The 18599-nt window shown below is 39.5% G+C and overlaps 1 protein-coding gene across 5 annotated transcripts in view; it reads left to right on the forward strand.

Moving 5' to 3' along the window:
• The window catches only part of DNAH11 (dynein axonemal heavy chain 11), a 364135-nt gene that overhangs the window by 311794 nt on the left and 33742 nt on the right, over positions 1–18599 (forward strand). For all 5 annotated transcript variants that reach the window (XM_081536384.1, XM_081536387.1, XM_081536386.1 and 2 more), the window contains 5 exons: positions 8083–8253; positions 11283–11405; positions 12834–13027; positions 14208–14356; positions 15212–15339. In XM_081536384.1, the coding sequence (XP_081392510.1) occupies positions 8083–8253; positions 11283–11405; positions 12834–13027; positions 14208–14356; positions 15212–15339 (765 nt within the window). The remainder of the gene's footprint in view (positions 1–8082; positions 8254–11282; positions 11406–12833; positions 13028–14207; positions 14357–15211; positions 15340–18599) is intronic.

An 18599-nucleotide genomic window follows, 5' to 3' on the forward strand; every position in this document is an offset into this window, starting at 1 on the left:
TTTACTTTGTACCATTCTGCCTCTGGGCAGTATCCATTCATTCCATCTTTCAGTTTTTAAACAAATAGCTATTGTGATCAGTCATAGTGCCAGATGTTGTGCTGGTTGGTGAGTGTATGGTTTGGAAAACACAGGTAAGAGTGGAGATATATAGATTTGTGTGTGTATAAAGGTGACAAGTACAACGAGGGAGAACAGTAGAGACGGAGAGGCTGTTTTGCTGAGGGCTCAGGGAAGACCTCTCAGAGGTTACATAGTGTTTGGAGAATATAACAGACATATGAGACAGGAAAGAGTTTTCGAGATTCCAGGTGAATGAATCTAAGTGGTTGTGGGGTAGTGAGTGAGGGAGAAGATGGTGAGACATGAGTCCTGAGAGCTGAGAGTGTCTGGATCACATGAGGTCTATACTGGGAACTTTGGATTATAGTCTGTGGACAGAGAGAGGCCATTGAAAGGCTGTAGGCAGATGACTCATGTGATGGCAAAAGACTCAAACAGAAGTTTATAGCCTTATGATTTGAAGCTGCAACAGTCAGCTCTTGGAGATGGATTGGATACTGGCAATAATAAAGAGGAAGGATCAAGAATAACTAGCAGATGTCTAGTAAGATGGAACAAGTAAAGAAATTCTGCAAAGCATGGGGGGCTTGGATTCCCTGCAGTGTGAAAGGGGAAAATTAATACAGGCCCAGGCCTACCCAGACACCAAAAATAGTCTATGGTATTACAAGGAAAGAAAGCTACAGAGCAGCCCCCATCAGAAACATTGTTGAAAACTACTAAAAAAGAGATTGGCAAATTGCATTCAGCCACATACAAAAAGCATTATCTGTTATGCTCAAACGGAATTCATGCCAGGAGTACAAGTTGGTTAAACATTAAAAATCACACAATGTAATTCTTCATATTAATAAAATAAAAAAGAGAAAAAGCCTATAATTTCAGTAGATGCAAAGAATTTGACAGATTAAAACATCTAGTTAAAAAAAAATTCTGAGCAAACTGGGATAAAATGGTCACTTTATCATACTCTGTGTGCTGAAGGGCATCTGTGAAGATTTTCAGCTAATGTTAATGTTGAAAAATTGAATGCTTTCCTCTAAGATCAAGAACAAAACAAGAATGTCTTCTCTTAACACTTCTATTCAGTATTGCACTGGAGGTTATAGCCAGTGCAACAATACAAAAAAAAAAAGAAATTTTAAAGAAGAAATGCTATCTTTTTTCCACAGATGACCTACTACCTTCATGAGAAGCTACTAGGATTAAGAAGTGAGTTTTTAGCAAGATCACAGGATATGAAATCAATATACAAAATTATTATAATTCTATATATGAGGAATAAACATTTAGAAAATAAAATTAATAAATACTATTTACAGTAGATTCCAAAATTCTGAAACTCTTAGGGTTAATTTTAACAAAACACATGCAAGATCTGCATACTGAAGGCTATAAAATATTGAGAAAATTAAAGAACGTTCAACTAAATGGAGAAAAAGACCATGTTTATGACTCAGAACAATCAGTATTATTAAGATTTTAGTTCTATCCAAATTAATCTGTAGATTTAATTCAGTCTCAGTGAAAATCCCAGAAGGGATTTTTTTTTTTTGGTAGAAATTGGCTAACAGATTCTAAAATTTATGTAGAAATGCCAAGGATTTAAAAACAACTAATTTTGAAAAAGAAAAACAAATTTGGAAGACTTACAGTATGTAATTTCAAGACTTACTACACTGATTGACCTAAATAAAAATACACTGATCAGTGAAACAGAATAAAGAGTCCAGAAGCAGACCCATAAAAGTATGGTCAACTGATTCTTGGAAGTGAATGTTAAGACAATTCACTGAAGAGAGAATCATTTTTGCAACAAATGGTGCTGGGACAACTGGATATCCACGTGGAATAAAATGAACATTAGCTACTACATCACTCTATATAAAATGAGTTCAAAGTGAATAAGCTAAGCTATAAAATTTCCCGGAGAACAATAGAAAGTCTTTGGGCATTGGTTTAGGCAAAGATTTATCCTTAGAGTATAAGAGAAATAAAAATTTCTTAGAGTATAAGAGAAAGAAAAAAATTAGCCTCTTCAAAAGACATTAAGAATGAGCGCAGCACGCTATCGGCTAAAGCAATGAATGCGTTACAAACACAGCCACGGGAAACAGCCACCAGAGACCAGGCCAGACAGTTCCTTCCACCTTTTCCAAGGGGGTACTAAAAAATTCTGTTGCTTATAAGGACTGTCATTAAATGCTGTTGGTTTCAAAGGAAAAAAAAAAAAAGACATTAAGAAAATGAAAAACCATGCCATGGACAAGAAAAAGTTATTTCCAATACATAAATTTCACAAAGAACTTATATCAGAATATACAACTCAATAGATAACTCAATTTTAAAAATGGAGGAAAGGCTTGGACTTGTCTACTAAGATATATATTACCCATAAGCATATTTTTTTAATTAGTTTATTTTCTATTTTTTAACTTTACAATATTGTATTTGTTTTGCTATACATTGACATGAATCCACCATGGGTGTACATATTTTCCCCTTCTGGAACACCCCTCCCACCTCCCTCCCATCCCATCCCTCCGGGTCATCACAGTGCCCCAGCCCCGAGCACCCTGTATCATGCATGGAACCTGGACTGGCGATTCGTTTCACATGTGATAATTTACATGCTTCCATGCCATTCTCCCATATCATCCCGCCCTCGCCCTCTCCCATAGAGTCCATAATACTGTTCTATTTCTCTGTGTCTCTTTTGATGTCTCACATACAGGGTTATCTTTACCGATTGACTAAATACCATATATATGTGTTAGTATACTATATTGGTATTTTTCTTTCTGGCTTACTTGACTCTGTATAATAGGCTCCAGTTTCATCCACCTCATTAGAACTGATTCAAATGTATTCTTTTTAATGGCTGAGTAATATTCCATTGTGTATATGTACCACAGCTTCCTTATCCATTCATCTGCTGATGGGCATCTAGGCTGCTTCCATGTTCTGGCTATTATAAACAGTGCTGCAATGAACACTGAGGTACATGTGTCTCTTTCAAGTCTGGTTTCCTCAGTGTGTATGCCCAGCAGTGGGATTGCTGGGTCATATGGCAGTTCTATTTCCAGTTTTTTGAGGAAGTATCCACACTGTTCTCCATAGTGTCTGTACTAGTTTGCATTCCCACCAACAGTGTAAGAGGGTTCCCTTTTCTCCACACCCTCTCCAGCATTTATTGCTTGTAGTCTTTTGGATAGCAGCCATTCTGACGGGTGTGAAATGGTACCTCATTGTGGTTTTGATTTGCATTTATCTGATAATGAGTGATGCTGAGCATCTTTTCATGTGTTTGTTAGCCATCTGTATGTTGTCTTTGGAGAAGTGTCTGTTTAGTTCTTTGGCCCACTTTTTGATTGGGTTGTTTATTTTTCTGGAATTGAGCTGCAGGAGTTGCTTGTATATTTTTGAGATTAATTGTTTGTCCGTTGCTTCATTTGCTATTATTTTCTCCCATTCTGAGGGCTGTCTTTTCACCTTGCTTATAGTTTCCTTTGTTGTGCAAAATCTTTTAAATTTAATTAGGTCCCATTTGTTTATTTTTGCTATTATTTCCAATATTCTGGGAGGTGGGTCATAGAGGATCCTGCTGTGGTTTATGTCGGAGAGTGTTTTGCCTATGTTTGCCTCTAGGAGTTTTATAGTTTCTGGTCTTACGTTTAGATCTTTAATCCATTTTGAGTTCATTTTTGTGTATGGTGTTAGAAAGTGTTCTAGTTTCATTCTTTTACAAGTGGTTGACCAGTTTTCCCAGCATCACTTGTTAAAGAGATTGTCTTTTCTCCATTGTATATTCTTGCCTCCTTTGTCTAAGATAAGGTGTCCATAGGTGTGTGGATTTATCTCTAGGCTTTCTATTTTGTTCCATTGATCTATATTTCTGTCCTTGTGCCAGTACCATACTGTCTTGATGACTGTGGCTTTGTAGTAGAGCCTGAGGTCAGGCAGGTTGATTCCTCCAGTTCCATTCTTCTTTCTCAAGATTGCTTTGGCTATTCGAGGTTTTTTATATTTCCATACAAATTGTGAAATTATTTGTTCTAGGTCTCTGAAGAATACTGTTGGAAGCTTGATAGGGATTGCATTGAATCTATAGATTGCGATAAGCATATTTTTAAGATGCTCAACAATCATCAGAGAAATGTAGAGTAAAAAACAGAATGAGGTATTACTGTATACCCAATAGAAAGGCTAAAATTGTACAGTTCAGTTCAGTTCAGTTCAGTTGCTCAGTCATGTCTGACTCTTTGCAACCCCATGAATCGCAGCACGCCAGGCCTCCCTGTCCATCACCAACTCCCGGAGTTTACCCAAATCCATGTCCATTGAGTCAGTGATGCCATCCAGCCATCTCATCCTCTGTCGTCCCCTTCTCCTCCTGCCCCCAATCCTTCCCAGCATCAAGGTCTTTGATGAGTCAACTCTTCGCATGAGGTGGCCAAAGTATTGGAGTTTCAGCTTCAACATCAGTCCTTCCAATGAACACCCAGGACTGATCTCCTTTAGGATGGACTGGATGGATCTCCTTGAAGTCCAAGGGACCCTCAAGAGTCTTCTCCAACACCACAGTTCAAAAGCATCAATTCTTCGGTGCTCAGCTTTCTTCACAGTCCAGCTCTCACATCCATACGTGACTACTGGAAAAACCATAGCCCTGACTAGACGGACCTTTGTTGGCAAAGTAATATCTCTGCTTTTTAATATGCTCTCTAGGCTGGTCGTAACTTTCCTTCCAAGGAATAAGCATCTTTTAATTTCATGGCTGCAATCACCATCTGCAGTGATTTTGGAGCCCCAAAAAATAAAGTCTGACACTGTTTCCCCTGTATCCCCATCTATTTCCCATGAAGTGATGGGACCAGATGCCATGATCTTAGTTTTCTGAATGTTGAGCTTTAAGCCAACTTTTTCACTCTCCTCTCTCGCTTTCATCAAGAGGCTTTTTAGTTCCTCTTCACTTTCTGCCACAAGGGTGGTGTCATCTGCATATCTGAGGTTATTGATATTTCTCCCGGCAATCTTGATTCCAGCTTGTGCTTCTTCCAGCCCAGCGTTTCTCATGATGTACTCTGCATATAAGTTAAATAAGCAGGGTGACAATATACAGCCTTGACGTACTCCTTTGCCTATTTGGAACCAGTCTGTTGTTCCATGTCCAGTTCCAACTGTTGCTTCCTGACCTGCATACAGGTTTCTCAAGAGGCAGGTCAGGTGGTTTGGTATTCCCATCTCTTTCAGAATTTTCCACAGTTTATTGTGATCCACACAGTCAAAGGCTTTGGCATAGTCAATAAAGCAGAAATAGATGTTTTTCTGGAACTCTCTTGCTTTTTCGATGATCCAGCGGATGTTGGCAATTTGATCTCTGGTTCCTCTGCCTTTTCTAAAGCCAGCTTGAACATCTGGGTGTTAGCACCAATGTGGTGCTACACCTCTCTCACTTTACCAGTGGGGATGCAAAGTGCTAAAACTCTTTTGGAAAACAGTTTGGCAGTTTCTCATAAAGTTACAAAATGATCTAAATGTTTACTCTAGGTCTTTACCCAAAGGGAATGAACTCGAAAACAAAGTACTAGAAGTACACATCTAAAATGAATCTGCCATGAGAGAAACAGCTCAGCAGTGGGCAGGGATGGGGGTGGATAATGGTGGGAATGGACTGTGAAGAGGCACATGAGAACTTTTTAGGGTGACATGAATAGAAATGTTCTACATTTTGATTGCAGTGACTGTTAATGAAATCTACACATTTATCACTACTCATTGAGCTTTTTATTTAATGAGCACATTTTATTGTGTATAAATTAAAAATTGATTTTAAAATGTAAATAGCAAATAAGTGCTTTGTTAATACCTTCTTACCCATATTTACTGTCAGTCGTTTTAAGGTTTTACTTTCTCTCAAGTATATTAGTCCTTGTCTGCCAGTCAAAAAATTTGATATTTTTATGTTATATCTATTTATAGATATATAGATTTGGATTATGGATGTATAGAGTTGGATATGTTTAGCTATATATTTAAATATCTATAGATACTTGTAGAAATCTATACATTCCCATTGCTGCCAAGACATACGAGTAAAAACAAATATTGAGTGATTTTTTAAAGAATGAGATAATCAAAGGGGATCACTAAAGTACATGGGTAAAATAACAAAAACAAAAAAAATCCTGTTAGAAAATGGACAAAGGACTTGAAGAGACATTTCTCCAAAGGAGACGTGACCAATAAGACATGACCAATGACCAATAAACATTTGAAAAGATGTTCAACATCACTAATGTTTAGGAAAATGCAAATAAAAATCACAGTGAGATACCATTTCATATCTGTTAGGATAGATACAATATTTCAGGAAAAAAAAAAACAGAAAATAACAAGTGTTGGCAATGATCTGGAGAAACTGTAACCCTTGTGCACTGTTGGAAGGGTTGTACAACAGTGCAGTTACTTTGGAAAACAATATGACAGTTGTTTTAAAAATTGCCATATGATTCAGCAATTCCACTTCTGAACACATACCCAAAAGAATTACAAGATGGTCTCAAAGAGATATTTTTACACCCATGTTCATAGCATTGTTCATAATAGACCCAAATGTCCATCACTGGATGAAAGCTGGCTTGAAACTCAATATTTAAAAAACTGAGATCATGGCATCTGGTCCCATCACTTCATGGCAGATAGAAGGGAGAAAAGTGGTTAACAGTGACAGATTTATTTTCTTGGGCTCCAGAATCAGTGCAGACAGAGACTGCAGCCATGAAATTAAAAGATGCTTGCTCTTTGGAAGGAAAACTATGACAAACCTAGACATCATAATAAAAAGCAGAGATATCATTTTGCTGACAGAGGTCTGCGTAGTCAAAACTATAGCTTTTCCATGAATCATGTACAGCTGTGAGAATTGAACCATAAAGAAGGCTGAGTGCTGAAAAATTGATGCTTTTAAATTGTGATTCTTGAGCATCCTTTGGACTGCAAGGAGACCAAACCAAGTCAATCCTAATGGAAATCAGTCCTGAATATTCATTGGAAGGACTCTTGCTGAAGCTGAAGCTCCAATACTTTGGCCACCTGATGTGAAGAGCCAACTCATTGGAAAAGACCCTGATGCTGGGAAAGATTGAAGGCAGAAGAAACGGGCAGCAGAGGATGAGGTGATTAGATAGCATCACTGACTCAATGGACATAAATTTGAGCAAACTCCAGGAGATAATGGAGAACAGAGGAGCCTGGCATACTGCAGTCCATGGGGTTGCAAAGAGTTAGGACTTAGTGACTGAACAACCACAGCAAATATGTACATACAGTGGAATATTATTTAGCCTTAAAAAGGAAAGAAATTCTGACATATGATAGAACATAGATGAACCTTGATGACATTTACTGAGTGAAACAAGCTTGTTACAATAAGGCAAATACTATATAATTCCACTATAGGAAGTACCTAGAGCAGTCAAACTTGTAGAAACAAAATGTAGAATAGTGGTTACCAAGGAATAGGGAGTTATTGATATAATTAAATGAGTTTTTTAAGTGAGTTGTTGTCTAACAAACAGTTAGTTCTTGAACAGTTGTTCAAGAAGAAAACAGTTTGGAAATGAGTTGTACCACAGTGTGAATGTACTTAATACTACTTAAAACTGGTAAGATGGTAAATTTTACCCTTTGTATATTTTACCAGAATTAAAAATAAGTATATATAAATGTGTGTGTGTGTGTGTACAATTTCAATTGCATGGGTAGAAGGACAAAGGACATTGCAATTCAGTTGGTTAGGGAGAAAACGTGGGTAGATTTTATGAAATAATGTTAAAAATAATACCAAACTTTCACTGAGGCCTTACCACATGCCAGGAGCTGTTCTGGAGCTCATAGAATCCTTATAAAACCCATCCTGTTCTCTCTCCCCATCCATAAACCATAGCCTCTGGGCTTGGGACTAGCTGGACACCTGCCACCAGTTGTCACCCCTTAACAGTGCCTTGAATTCCCCAGGCTTTCAACATGCTGTTCCACAGAGCCATCGAGCAGGCTGACAAGGTGGAGGACATCCCAAGGCGCATCTCCGCCCTGACCGAGAGCATCACCCACGCCGTCTTCCTCTACACCAGCCAGGCGCTGTTTGAGAAGGACAAACTCACCTTCCTGTCCCAGATGGCTTTCCAGGTGAGGAAACCAGTCACTGAAAAGCAGCCCCAGAACCCGAGTCTCGCATCTCTGTGTACTAGGCACTTCACTGATGATTGGAAGCCCTTGGTGGCCTAAAGATAGTTTGAGTTTCCCAGAGGGAACTTGGGCATATGTCAGCCTTGTGAGTAGGTCAGCGTGCAGTGGCTTGGGTGGGTTTGCACTTGGGGCAACCACATCAGCCGTCACTCTGTAAAACAGGTCCACGAGCCATTGGCCTCACCTTTCCAGGTCCTGTACAGACCTCCCAGGTATTTATCCTCCTGGGGAGTTTCTTGGAGAGAATCTCAAGGTTAAAGTTCCAAATCTCAGTGGTCCTGGGAGGTTTTCAGAGCCCCATTAAAACACAGTAAATGGGTGGAAAGAGCTCCACACTCCAACCTTCAGTAAGACCTCTTTCTGATGTGGACTCTGCAAACGATTTTGTTTAAATAAAAGTACCCGTGGTGAGGAAAAAAAAAAACATCGAGGACCTCATTCCTAGATGAAATAAGCATGTGTTCCTTTTCTTAGTTTGTTTGCTGTGTAACTTTTTCGGTCAATTCAAATCTTGATGAAAGATGTCTTATTTTGTGTCTTCCCAAGCACTTTGCTCAAAGAAGCAATTTTTAAATACCTGCTGTTAATAGTGATAAACTATCACTTCTCTTTCAATAGTTTTGGTGTTAATAGATTCCTTTGGGTTAAAAAAAGAATATATGGGTGGAATCATTTTATCATATAGGTGATAAACAGGAGTAATGCACTACAAAATGGAATTTTTCTTTTTAACTTTCTCCCAGTTTTATTGAGATGTAATAGACACATACATTGTATTAGTGCAGCATGTTCAACATAATGATCTTACATATGTATATATTGTGAAATGATTACACCATAAGTTTAGTCAACAGCCTTCACCTCATATAGTTACATTTTTTTCTCATGACGAGAACTTTAAGATTTACTGTCTTTTTTTGTTGTTTAGCCTCTAAGTCATGTCTAACTCTTTTGTGACCCCATGGACTATAACCTGCCAGGCTCCTCTGTCCATGGGATTTCCCAGGCAAGAATACTGGAGTGGGTTGCTGTTTCCTTCTCCAAGGGATCTTCCTGAACCAGGAACCTGTGTCTCCTGTATTGGCAGTGCATTCTTTACCACTGAGCCACCAGGGAAGCCTTACTCCTTAGCAACTTCCTAATACACAACAGAGTATTGTTAACTATGATCACCATGCTATACATTACATCCCCAGTACTTGTTTATAACGAAAAGTTTATACCTTTTCATCACCTTCATCCATTTTTCCACCCACCACAACCTACTTCTGACAACCACCAATTTGTTCTCTGTATCTGTGAGTTCTGTTTTTTTGGATTCCACATGAAAGTGAGATTATACAGTGTTTCTCTTTCTCTGTGTGACTCTTTTCCTTGGCATAATGCCCTCAAGGTCCATCTATCTTGTCACAAATGACAGGATTTCCTTCTTTTTATGACTGAGTAATATTCCTTTGTATATATGTATGTGCATATATAAAAATCATACACACACACACACACACACACACACACACACACACACACACACCACATTTTCTTTATCCATTCATCCATAGATGGATGCTTAGGTTGTTGCTATATGTTGGCTATTGTAAAAAAAAAAAGTGTTGTAATGAACATAGGGGTACAGATATCTTTTTGAGATAGTGATTTCACTTCTTTTGGATGTATACCCAGAAGTGAAATTGCTGGATTCTGTGATAGTTCTAGTTTTAATTTTGGGGGGAACCTCCATATTCTTTTCCATGTAGCTTTACCAATTTACATTCCCACCAACAGTGTTCAAGGGTTCCTGTCTCATATACTCACTAGCATTTGTCATCTCTTGTCTGTTTGCTAATAGCCATCCTAACAGGTGTGAAGTGACATCTCGTGTGGTTTTGATTTGAATTTTCCTGATGATTAGTGATGAGTGATGTTGAGCACTTTTTCATGTAACTGTCAGCCACTTGTATGCCTTCTTTGGTACAATGACTATTCAGTTCCTCTGCCCATACTTTAATCATATTCTTTGTGGGTTTTGCTGACATTTTTATGTTTACATGTATGTTCATGAACAGTAATGGACCAGGGATGGTACCATATGCATACACACATGTGTGTACATCTATTTAACACTTCTTTTTAGAATATGTAGATGAATTATCTATCTGAAATACTATTTACATAAATGCAAGCTTTATGTACATGAGGACAATTTTTTGTTTGATGAAATAAATCAAATTGGATTAAGAAAAATTACCCAATAAAATAATATTCTGATACATGTTACCACCTATAATGCATTTTGAAAATATCTAGAATTTTTAAATAGCACAAACCTCAAACACTTTACCTGTTTAACTTTATAAGGTGTTATAGTTTTTATGTGGAAATTAGGAATATTTCATTTGTGTCCCTCCTAAATATTCTATGGACTTTTTATCAGTTCTGCAACCCACATGTCTAAAGTTCAGTTCGTGATGTGTTTGTTTAGTTGTGTCTGTAAAACAATTTCCAGTTTTTTCTCAACATAATCTCATGTGTAAGAAAAATCTTATGTATCTCATAATTTATTGAATATAATTTCTATATCAGGACTAACTTACTTTACTAGTTTTACCTTTTGTTTAGTGATTAGGTCCATTTTCATCTGAGGCTTTCTCAATTTGTATAAAACGTTTCAAGACAAGTTTGATCTAACAGCAGAAGGCTAAATATGAAAGCATATTTTAAATGTGCTGCTAGTAGGCACAGGTGTTAAAATCGAAATGAACCAGGTTTGGTAATTATTTGCTATTAGATTTTCAATCAAGATTTTGAGTTCACAAGCATAATCTAAGATCCCTTATTTTAACTACAAACTGATATATAAGAATTCTCAGAAGTCTTAGTTCTGCCTTTTCAACCATGCCTATTAAGTGGTGACTGCATCCTTGATTTTGATGCAAGCCAAATGACCCTTTCCTGCTTTGTGTCCTCTCAAGATTTTGCTGAGAAAGAAAGAGATAGATCATCTTGAATTGGATTTCCTGCTTCGGTTCACAGTTGAACACACTTACCAGAGTCCTGTTGATTTCCTCACTAATCAGTCATGGAGTGCTATTAAGGTATGTTGGGAACATGATTTTTCAAAAAATTTCTAAATCTTACTTCAAATCTCAGTTCTCTAAAATGTAGTTTTAAAAAATATAGGTGATATACACCATTTTAGTTGTAGATACATGCTGTTTTTAATTTTTTTAAGAACTTCCCATACTCTTTTTCATAGTGGCTACACTAATTTACATGTCCACCAACTATATTCTAATTTCCCTTTTTTATTTGGAAGTAAAGGAACTTTTGACCTATTTATGGATGGGAAAGTTGTTAATAAATATGTATAATATACAGGACCTTTGATTAAAGTTGAGGAATATACGTGATCTTTTTTCAGTTGACCTGAATCTAGTTTCTTCATTTGGTTTTTCTTTTTTATAGTATTTCTCCGCTTTTTCAAAATAGTTTTGTTAATTTATACAACAGTATAGTCATGTATTATCATTGTAAAATGTTTGAGCAGCACAACCCTAATTGTAAATCCTTATTCCACATTTCTGTCAGAAGATCCTATTATTAAAAGTTTATTCTCTGACTCTGGAATTCCTCAGAGATGCTCATCACGTGCTAAGCCTCGCCATACTCTTTTTTTTTTTTTTTTCCTAAGACAGGAACATTTCTCTGGATTGAAAATAAATATGTTTTCCCTTAGTTTTTTAGTATGTTTAGATTTTATTTTTTAAATGGAATTTTTAATTAGATTATTACTCTAGAATTATAAGTTCAAGTTCAATTGTGTATCAGGGTCTCAGCAGAAAACAAATGGCAAATTCAAAGTATGATTTTTAAAAAGTTTAACAAACAGTATATTTTTATAGTATGAGAAGGAAAATGAGGGGATCAGCCAGGGATGGGGAGGGAAAAGGGTGGGAAAGGAATGGTTAGTGAAACTACTGAGAAAGGAAGCTATGGGAGAGAGCCAAGCTCTAGGAACTCGGGCATTCCATAAAGAAATGGAGCCACCACTAAACATCATCACAGGAAAGCTCTGGGGAAGAGGCACCTTCGCCTCCTAACCCTCCGGCCTCTTGCCAATACTTCCTGTTGGTCAGACCCAACCAGGCAGAAAACCAGGAAGCTTTGTTCAAGTCAGCCTTCGCGATCACCCTCTGCAGGGCAGGAAGGGTCCTGAGGAAATCTGAAGAGGCGATGAAGACTGTCCAGCACCACTTACCTGCACAGGATCCAATATAGTCACACGTCTTGTTTTTTTGTTTGTTTGTTTTGTTTCAGGCCCTTCTTTCTTTCTTATTCTTTAATTTTTAGTTTATTTTATAGATGAATAACAGTGTTGTGTTTTTTTTAGGTATGAAGTAGATAATCAACAAGGACCTACTGTCTAGCACAGGGAACTCACCTCAACATTCACAGGTCTTTGTCTCAAACTCTAGGCTGTTATACACTAGCTTAGTCCCCTCTGCTCCCCTATTTTATCACAGGCGGTCGCTGTCATGGAAGAGTTTCGAGGCCTTGACCGAGATGTGGAAGGATCTGCCAAGCAGTGGAGGAAGTGGGCAGAATCCGAGTGTCCAGAAAAGGAAAAGTTACCGCAAGAATGGAAGAAGAAAAGTTTAATACAGAAGCTGATTATTTTGAGAGCAATGCGCCCTGACAGAATGACATATGCTCTCAGGTGGGGGCAGTTAGCGCGTACAGAATTTAACCAAGAGGAAACTTTTTCTTAAAGACTAGAACTATTATCTGGTGGAGACTCAATGTTGGAGACATTATGGTTCATGTTAATGAAAAGTGATTCTGCCAACATTTTCATATTATAATCACTACTGTTGTTAAGATTTGCTGAACACAAAACAGTATGCTAGTCTGTCAGCGGACCGAGCATATTCTTCCTGAAAATCTTAATTCTGAAATCAGTAGGGGAAACAGGAAACTGATGGAAATATTCTAGGAAGAGAGCTGGCAGAGTTCAGAGGCCAGGAACTTGCATTATCCTAGTGTGATTCTCATTGTCTTTCACTTAGTGGCGGCACTTTGGCTCTGAAGATTTTGCACATCAAACAAAAAGTGAATTCCTTTCATGGATTCACTTATGGTTCTATAACTCTGCAACCAGAGCAATTTCAAAGCAGAACCCTTGTCTGAATCTTGGTTTAAGTGCCCTTTTTCTTTGCCCTTTTGGCTTCTCAGTGGTAATATGCTGCTCAATTCTAATTTGAATTCACCAGCCAGAGAGTTCTCAAGTTCCTTCCCTATGGAGCTGCTTTTTCTTCAGTAGTATTCACTTGCCGCAGGTTTTTTCCTTTGCTTTGTCTTTTCAGCCAATTTTCCCTTTGCAGAAGCCTCTGTCGCACCCTACTTTACAAGTTAATTCTGCTTAGTAGTACTTACTTTCTGCTAAATCTGATGCTGCTGGCAAATAATCCCTGCTTAATTGAGCTTCCCTGTGTTAGAAACACCCCAAAAAGTATTTGTATATTCATGAGAAGTCCAACAGGCTGGAAAATTGCACGGTGGCAAATCTAATGAACTGTTCATAAGTAATGGGGGGTCTGGCAGGAGGTTTGGGGGGATACAAAGCCACATGCAGGCAGCTGATGATACTCAGGAGGGTCTCAGTAGCCCCCCCAAAAGAATGTAGGCTTCTGATTTTCATCGCGTCTAAAGCAGTGAGAGATTTCACCAACTCGACTGCATAGATCTAGTCAGATTCATACTGCCATTATTACAAGACATCATATGTTCTAAACAAGGTTGGCTTACTTCCTGTGTCTGCAGTTTAAGCGGATTCAAGTTGTGACACTTTTCAAGGTCAAAAGCACTGATCCTATCTTTGGCAATATTTTTTTTTACAGGAATTTCGTAGAGGAAAAACTGGGTGCCAAGTATGTAGAAAGGACCAGATTGGACTTGGTTAAAGCATTTGAGGAGAGCAGCCCTGCCACCCCCGTATTCTTCATCCTCTCTCCAGGAGTAGATGCCCTCAAAGACCTGGAGATACTGGGTGAGTGGCCAGGAGGTGGCCTTCCAGCCCTGACTCTCACCCAGCGCCAACCCAACCCAGCTCACGGTTACCTTAGTTGTTTTTTGTGTTTTTTCCTCTCCTTTCTCATCTGTTGGAGATTGAATCTATGGAAAATGTAAGGTTAATAACACTGTAGTCAGAAGAAATGTTTAAATGGAGCATTCCTCTGGTTGGCATAATGCAAGTTTCTTTTGTACAATTTTCTACCTTTTGACTAGATGAGGGCCAGAGGGCAATTTTCTCCATGCTCTTGTAATCTTGTGCCCCCTGTGACTAAATAATGGTCATTAGAGCAAGTCTATTCGATTGTGCTAGGCAGTGTCGCTTTGTGCCTTCAATGACTATTCCCCACGGCCTGCACGGAGAACTCCGGGTTAATAGAGCTGTGACCTAACTGTGCCGGATTCCAGCACGGCCTCGCAAGGTGAGAGGCTCCTGCGTTTTACCGAACGAGCTGATCCGGTCAAAAAAAGGATGTGATACCTACCACATGTTGTTCCTTTTTATGAGGGCAGTGTTTTGCTACTCCTGCAAGAGTTTATAAAGCTTAATAACAATGCTTGCCACCTATCAAAATGTCAAAAGCTTTCTTATGATTAAACCAGAGGAACTAATTTCCACTGGCTTTGCTAATGCTTGCGAGGAGGCTGCCATTGACACTGAAAGCTTAAAATGATGCTTGTTGGAACAACAGAGGTTTAGTTGGGATCCTGTAGGAAAGTGATCCAGGAGGTAGCAGCGGTTACCACAGATGGACGTCAGATAACAGAACACCAGACCTTTCTCACTTCTCCTTGGTTTACTCTTCCTCTTGCTGTGTCATGCCCTCCGCAGGCAAAAGACTGGGGTTTACAATCGACTCGGGAAAATTCCACAACGTGTCTTTAGGACAAGGGCAGGAGATGGTGGCAGAAACAGCCCTGGAGAAGGCTTCCAGAGAAGGACACTGGGTCATACTCCAAGTGAGTATCACGTTTTCAGGGGCAACATGGGAATGAGCACAGATGGGCAGTGCCGAGCCACCCTGCCCAGTGGGGATGAGCCTTTCACATAACACATTGTGATCTGCAGAGTCCTGGGGGTTCTCTCAGCAGCAGTGACACCTCCAAGGTGACAAGGAGCTCTGCCTACAAGAATAGATAGCATCTTTTGAGGGATTTTCTAGCCATTGTGGTTTAAATTTTTTTTTTAATTATTTATTCATGACTGCGCTGGGTCTTCGCGGCTGCATGGGGCTTTTGCTAATTGTGGTGAGCGGGGGCTGCTCTCTAGTTGTGGTGGCCTCTCTTGTTACAGAAAATGGGCTCTAGGTGCACGGGCTTAGTTGCCCTGCAGCACATGAAGTCCTCCTGAACCAGGAATCAAATCCATGTCCCCTACATTGGCAGGCAGATTCTTATCCACTAGACCACCAGGGAAATCCTAAAATTTAAAATACTAAAGGGAGCCCATTATTCTCTTTATGCACATATATCTGAAACACCCAGTAGGGCTTGAGGACAGACAGACAGATAGGGTACCAACAGTGTTGTCATGACAGCTCTCATTTGCATACAGCTTTAAATTTGACAGAGCATTTTTTCATTATCTCAGTATCTCCTATGACTCTGACTCTGCCCCTAGCTTATTGTGTGGCGTTCTCTTTGTAAATTAAAGGATTGAGGATTGGTCCCTTTATCCTTTCCAGGGCTTATATATATGAATCTATGAGTCTACCACTCTGTGTTCTCTGGAGTGGTTTTCCATGATTCAGGATTCTGGTGTCAACTGGAAAAAAAAAAAAAAAACAAACACAAAGGAGGTATGAGTTCAGTTTTATTTGAGGACCTCACTGAGAACTATCGCCCAGGAGACAGACTCTCAGCTCTGAGGAACTATACCAGAGAGGTAGTGGGGAGAGGCCAGGGTGTATGTGATCTTGGCAACCAGGCACACATCTCAGTAGAAGGCTGCTGCTAGTCACAAGGAGCAGGTATCTCTGCTAATGATTTTAGTGATTTTCTAGGTATGCTGCTAAGTCGCTTCAGTTGTGTCCAACTCTGTGCAACCCCACAGACAGCAGCCCACCAGGCTCCGCTGTCCCTGGGATTCTCCAGGCAAGAATACTGGAGTGGGTTGCCGTTTCCTTCTCCAGTGCATGAAAGGGAAAAGTGAAAGTGAAGTCACTCTGTCATGTCCGACTCTTAGCGATCCCATGGATTGTAGCCTACCAGGCTCCTCCATCCATGGAATTTTCCAGGCAAGAGTACTGGAGTGGGGTGCCATTGCCTTCTCCTTTTCTAGGTATAAAAAGATACAAAAAATAGATTCATAAGATTTTCTCCTGAAAATATCTAACTATGAAGGTCTGGTCTACCAGATTTTCCCAGAGTATAGAGTGCCTTATCCCTGACCTCCACCCTGAACACCTTTCAGGGTGTGTTGAATGCCAGCGATTGCAGTGGCTGATGATGTCATCCTTATAGAAAGAGATGGCAAGCAGCATTTTTTAGTTTGTACCAGCAAGAACCTAGGAACCCATGGAGGCCAGGCCAGCTTCAGGTGGCACCTAGGGGCCAAGCAGACTCCTTATACAGCAGGGCATGCCAGCTGTCTTGGGAGGTCTGGAAACAGCCTTTTGATTTGGAGCACAAAGGTTCTCTTTTATATGCCAGACTCTCTACTAGGCAATTCATTCCTGGGATACATTATCTCTAATCATCACAGCAAAGCTGCAAGGGTAGGTATGGCCATCCCATTGTAAAGATAAGAAAATTGAGCCTCTGAGTAGTCTGGAGAGCCTCAGGGCCACCCAGTGGGAAAAGGACAAAATCTGTTTGGCAGCGGACAATGTGTTTCCAGCTAGCCCACACTGCCACCTCATGTGGTCAGGACACTGGCCTTCCCTAATGTCTCCAGGGTCCAGGGCTGATGCAGTTTGCATTTATGCTTAAAATTGGATTCACAAAGACGCTTCCCATTATCCAAACAGAATATAACCTTCTGGGAGAGTAAAACCTACTGCTTAAACCATGAGCCTTCAGTATGGGGACTTGGGATAACATGTCCCCTTCTGAGCCTCACAGAGTCAAATGGCTGACAGTGGAGGGTTTGTTTTTCTAAAACTAGCAATTGTTGCTTGGACAGTTGTGTGGACCCTGGGATCTTCCCACAGAAGAAAGAGTTCTTTGCAAATTCTCACATCCAGAGGTTCAGACTGGCATGAACCTGGGAGGGATGCAGCTATCTCCTAAGAGAAGACAGTACTCAAAGTAAAATGTTTCTGTCAGTTTTATGTCTGTGCTGAGCTACCAGTTGCCCCCTTCCCCCCAAAAAATGCAAGTAGTAAGTTTTCCCATTAAAAAAAAAAAAAGAAAGCCTTGAAAGACCTTACTTTGTGAAGGATTTCGTTTTGGATATCTATTCTAGACTTTTGTTCTTAGTGATAAGCCAGAAACTCAGAATGTAACTTTTTTGCTATTTGCCGCCACACTCTGGCAGTTTCCGAAGATTTGTAGTATCCCTTTGATTGGCAGTTAAAAGAAGAGCAGGACTTTGAAGCATGACAAGACCAGCATAATCAGAACTTGTTATATTACTTGTATTTTACATTCAATTTTGTTGGCATAGGCAAAGGATACGTATGCACATGTTAATAAGTTCTTATCCAGACTCCACCATAGTCAATTACTATAATCAGAAATAGCCCCTGTCAGGATATTTAGCTAGCTAGGGTTTTGTCAGAAAACCCACACTCCACAGAAAACTATAACTAAGGTAGCAGGCTGGCGCTGTCTTTATCTCATGCACACCAGATGATTTGTGAATTAAAATAATGGAATTAAAAACCATTTTTCATGGGCAAAGTGGATCATTTTTAAGATATGTGTATTGACTGAAAATGTTGCACAAACACTGCTGCCCTTGGACGAATGGCCACAGATATCTAGCCAGTCTCAAGGCCAGTATCCTCAAGAATCATCCCAGGGCTGGATTCCAAAATGTGACTGTGTACAGAGATGGTGCACTTGGAGATTTTTCTGTTCCCTGACTCCAAAGTCACCACCTAGGGATAGTTTTACATTTGTTTCACATAAACTTTCCAAGCAAGGCATTGTCATAGTCCTTAAGGTAGAGAATTAGAACACATTTGAGCATGCAAAACAGATTTTATTATAGATTTTGCTCCTGCTTACTTGTACACAGTTAGATGTGAGAAGCGGAGGAAGCTTAGAGAGCCCTT

The sequence above is a fragment of the Giraffa tippelskirchi genome, chromosome 10, assembly GCF_054371585.1.
Source record: "Giraffa tippelskirchi isolate mGirTip1 chromosome 10, T2T-mGirTip1v1.2.pri, whole genome shotgun sequence".
In the NCBI taxonomy this organism is placed as follows: domain Eukaryota; kingdom Metazoa; phylum Chordata; class Mammalia; order Artiodactyla; family Giraffidae; genus Giraffa; species Giraffa tippelskirchi.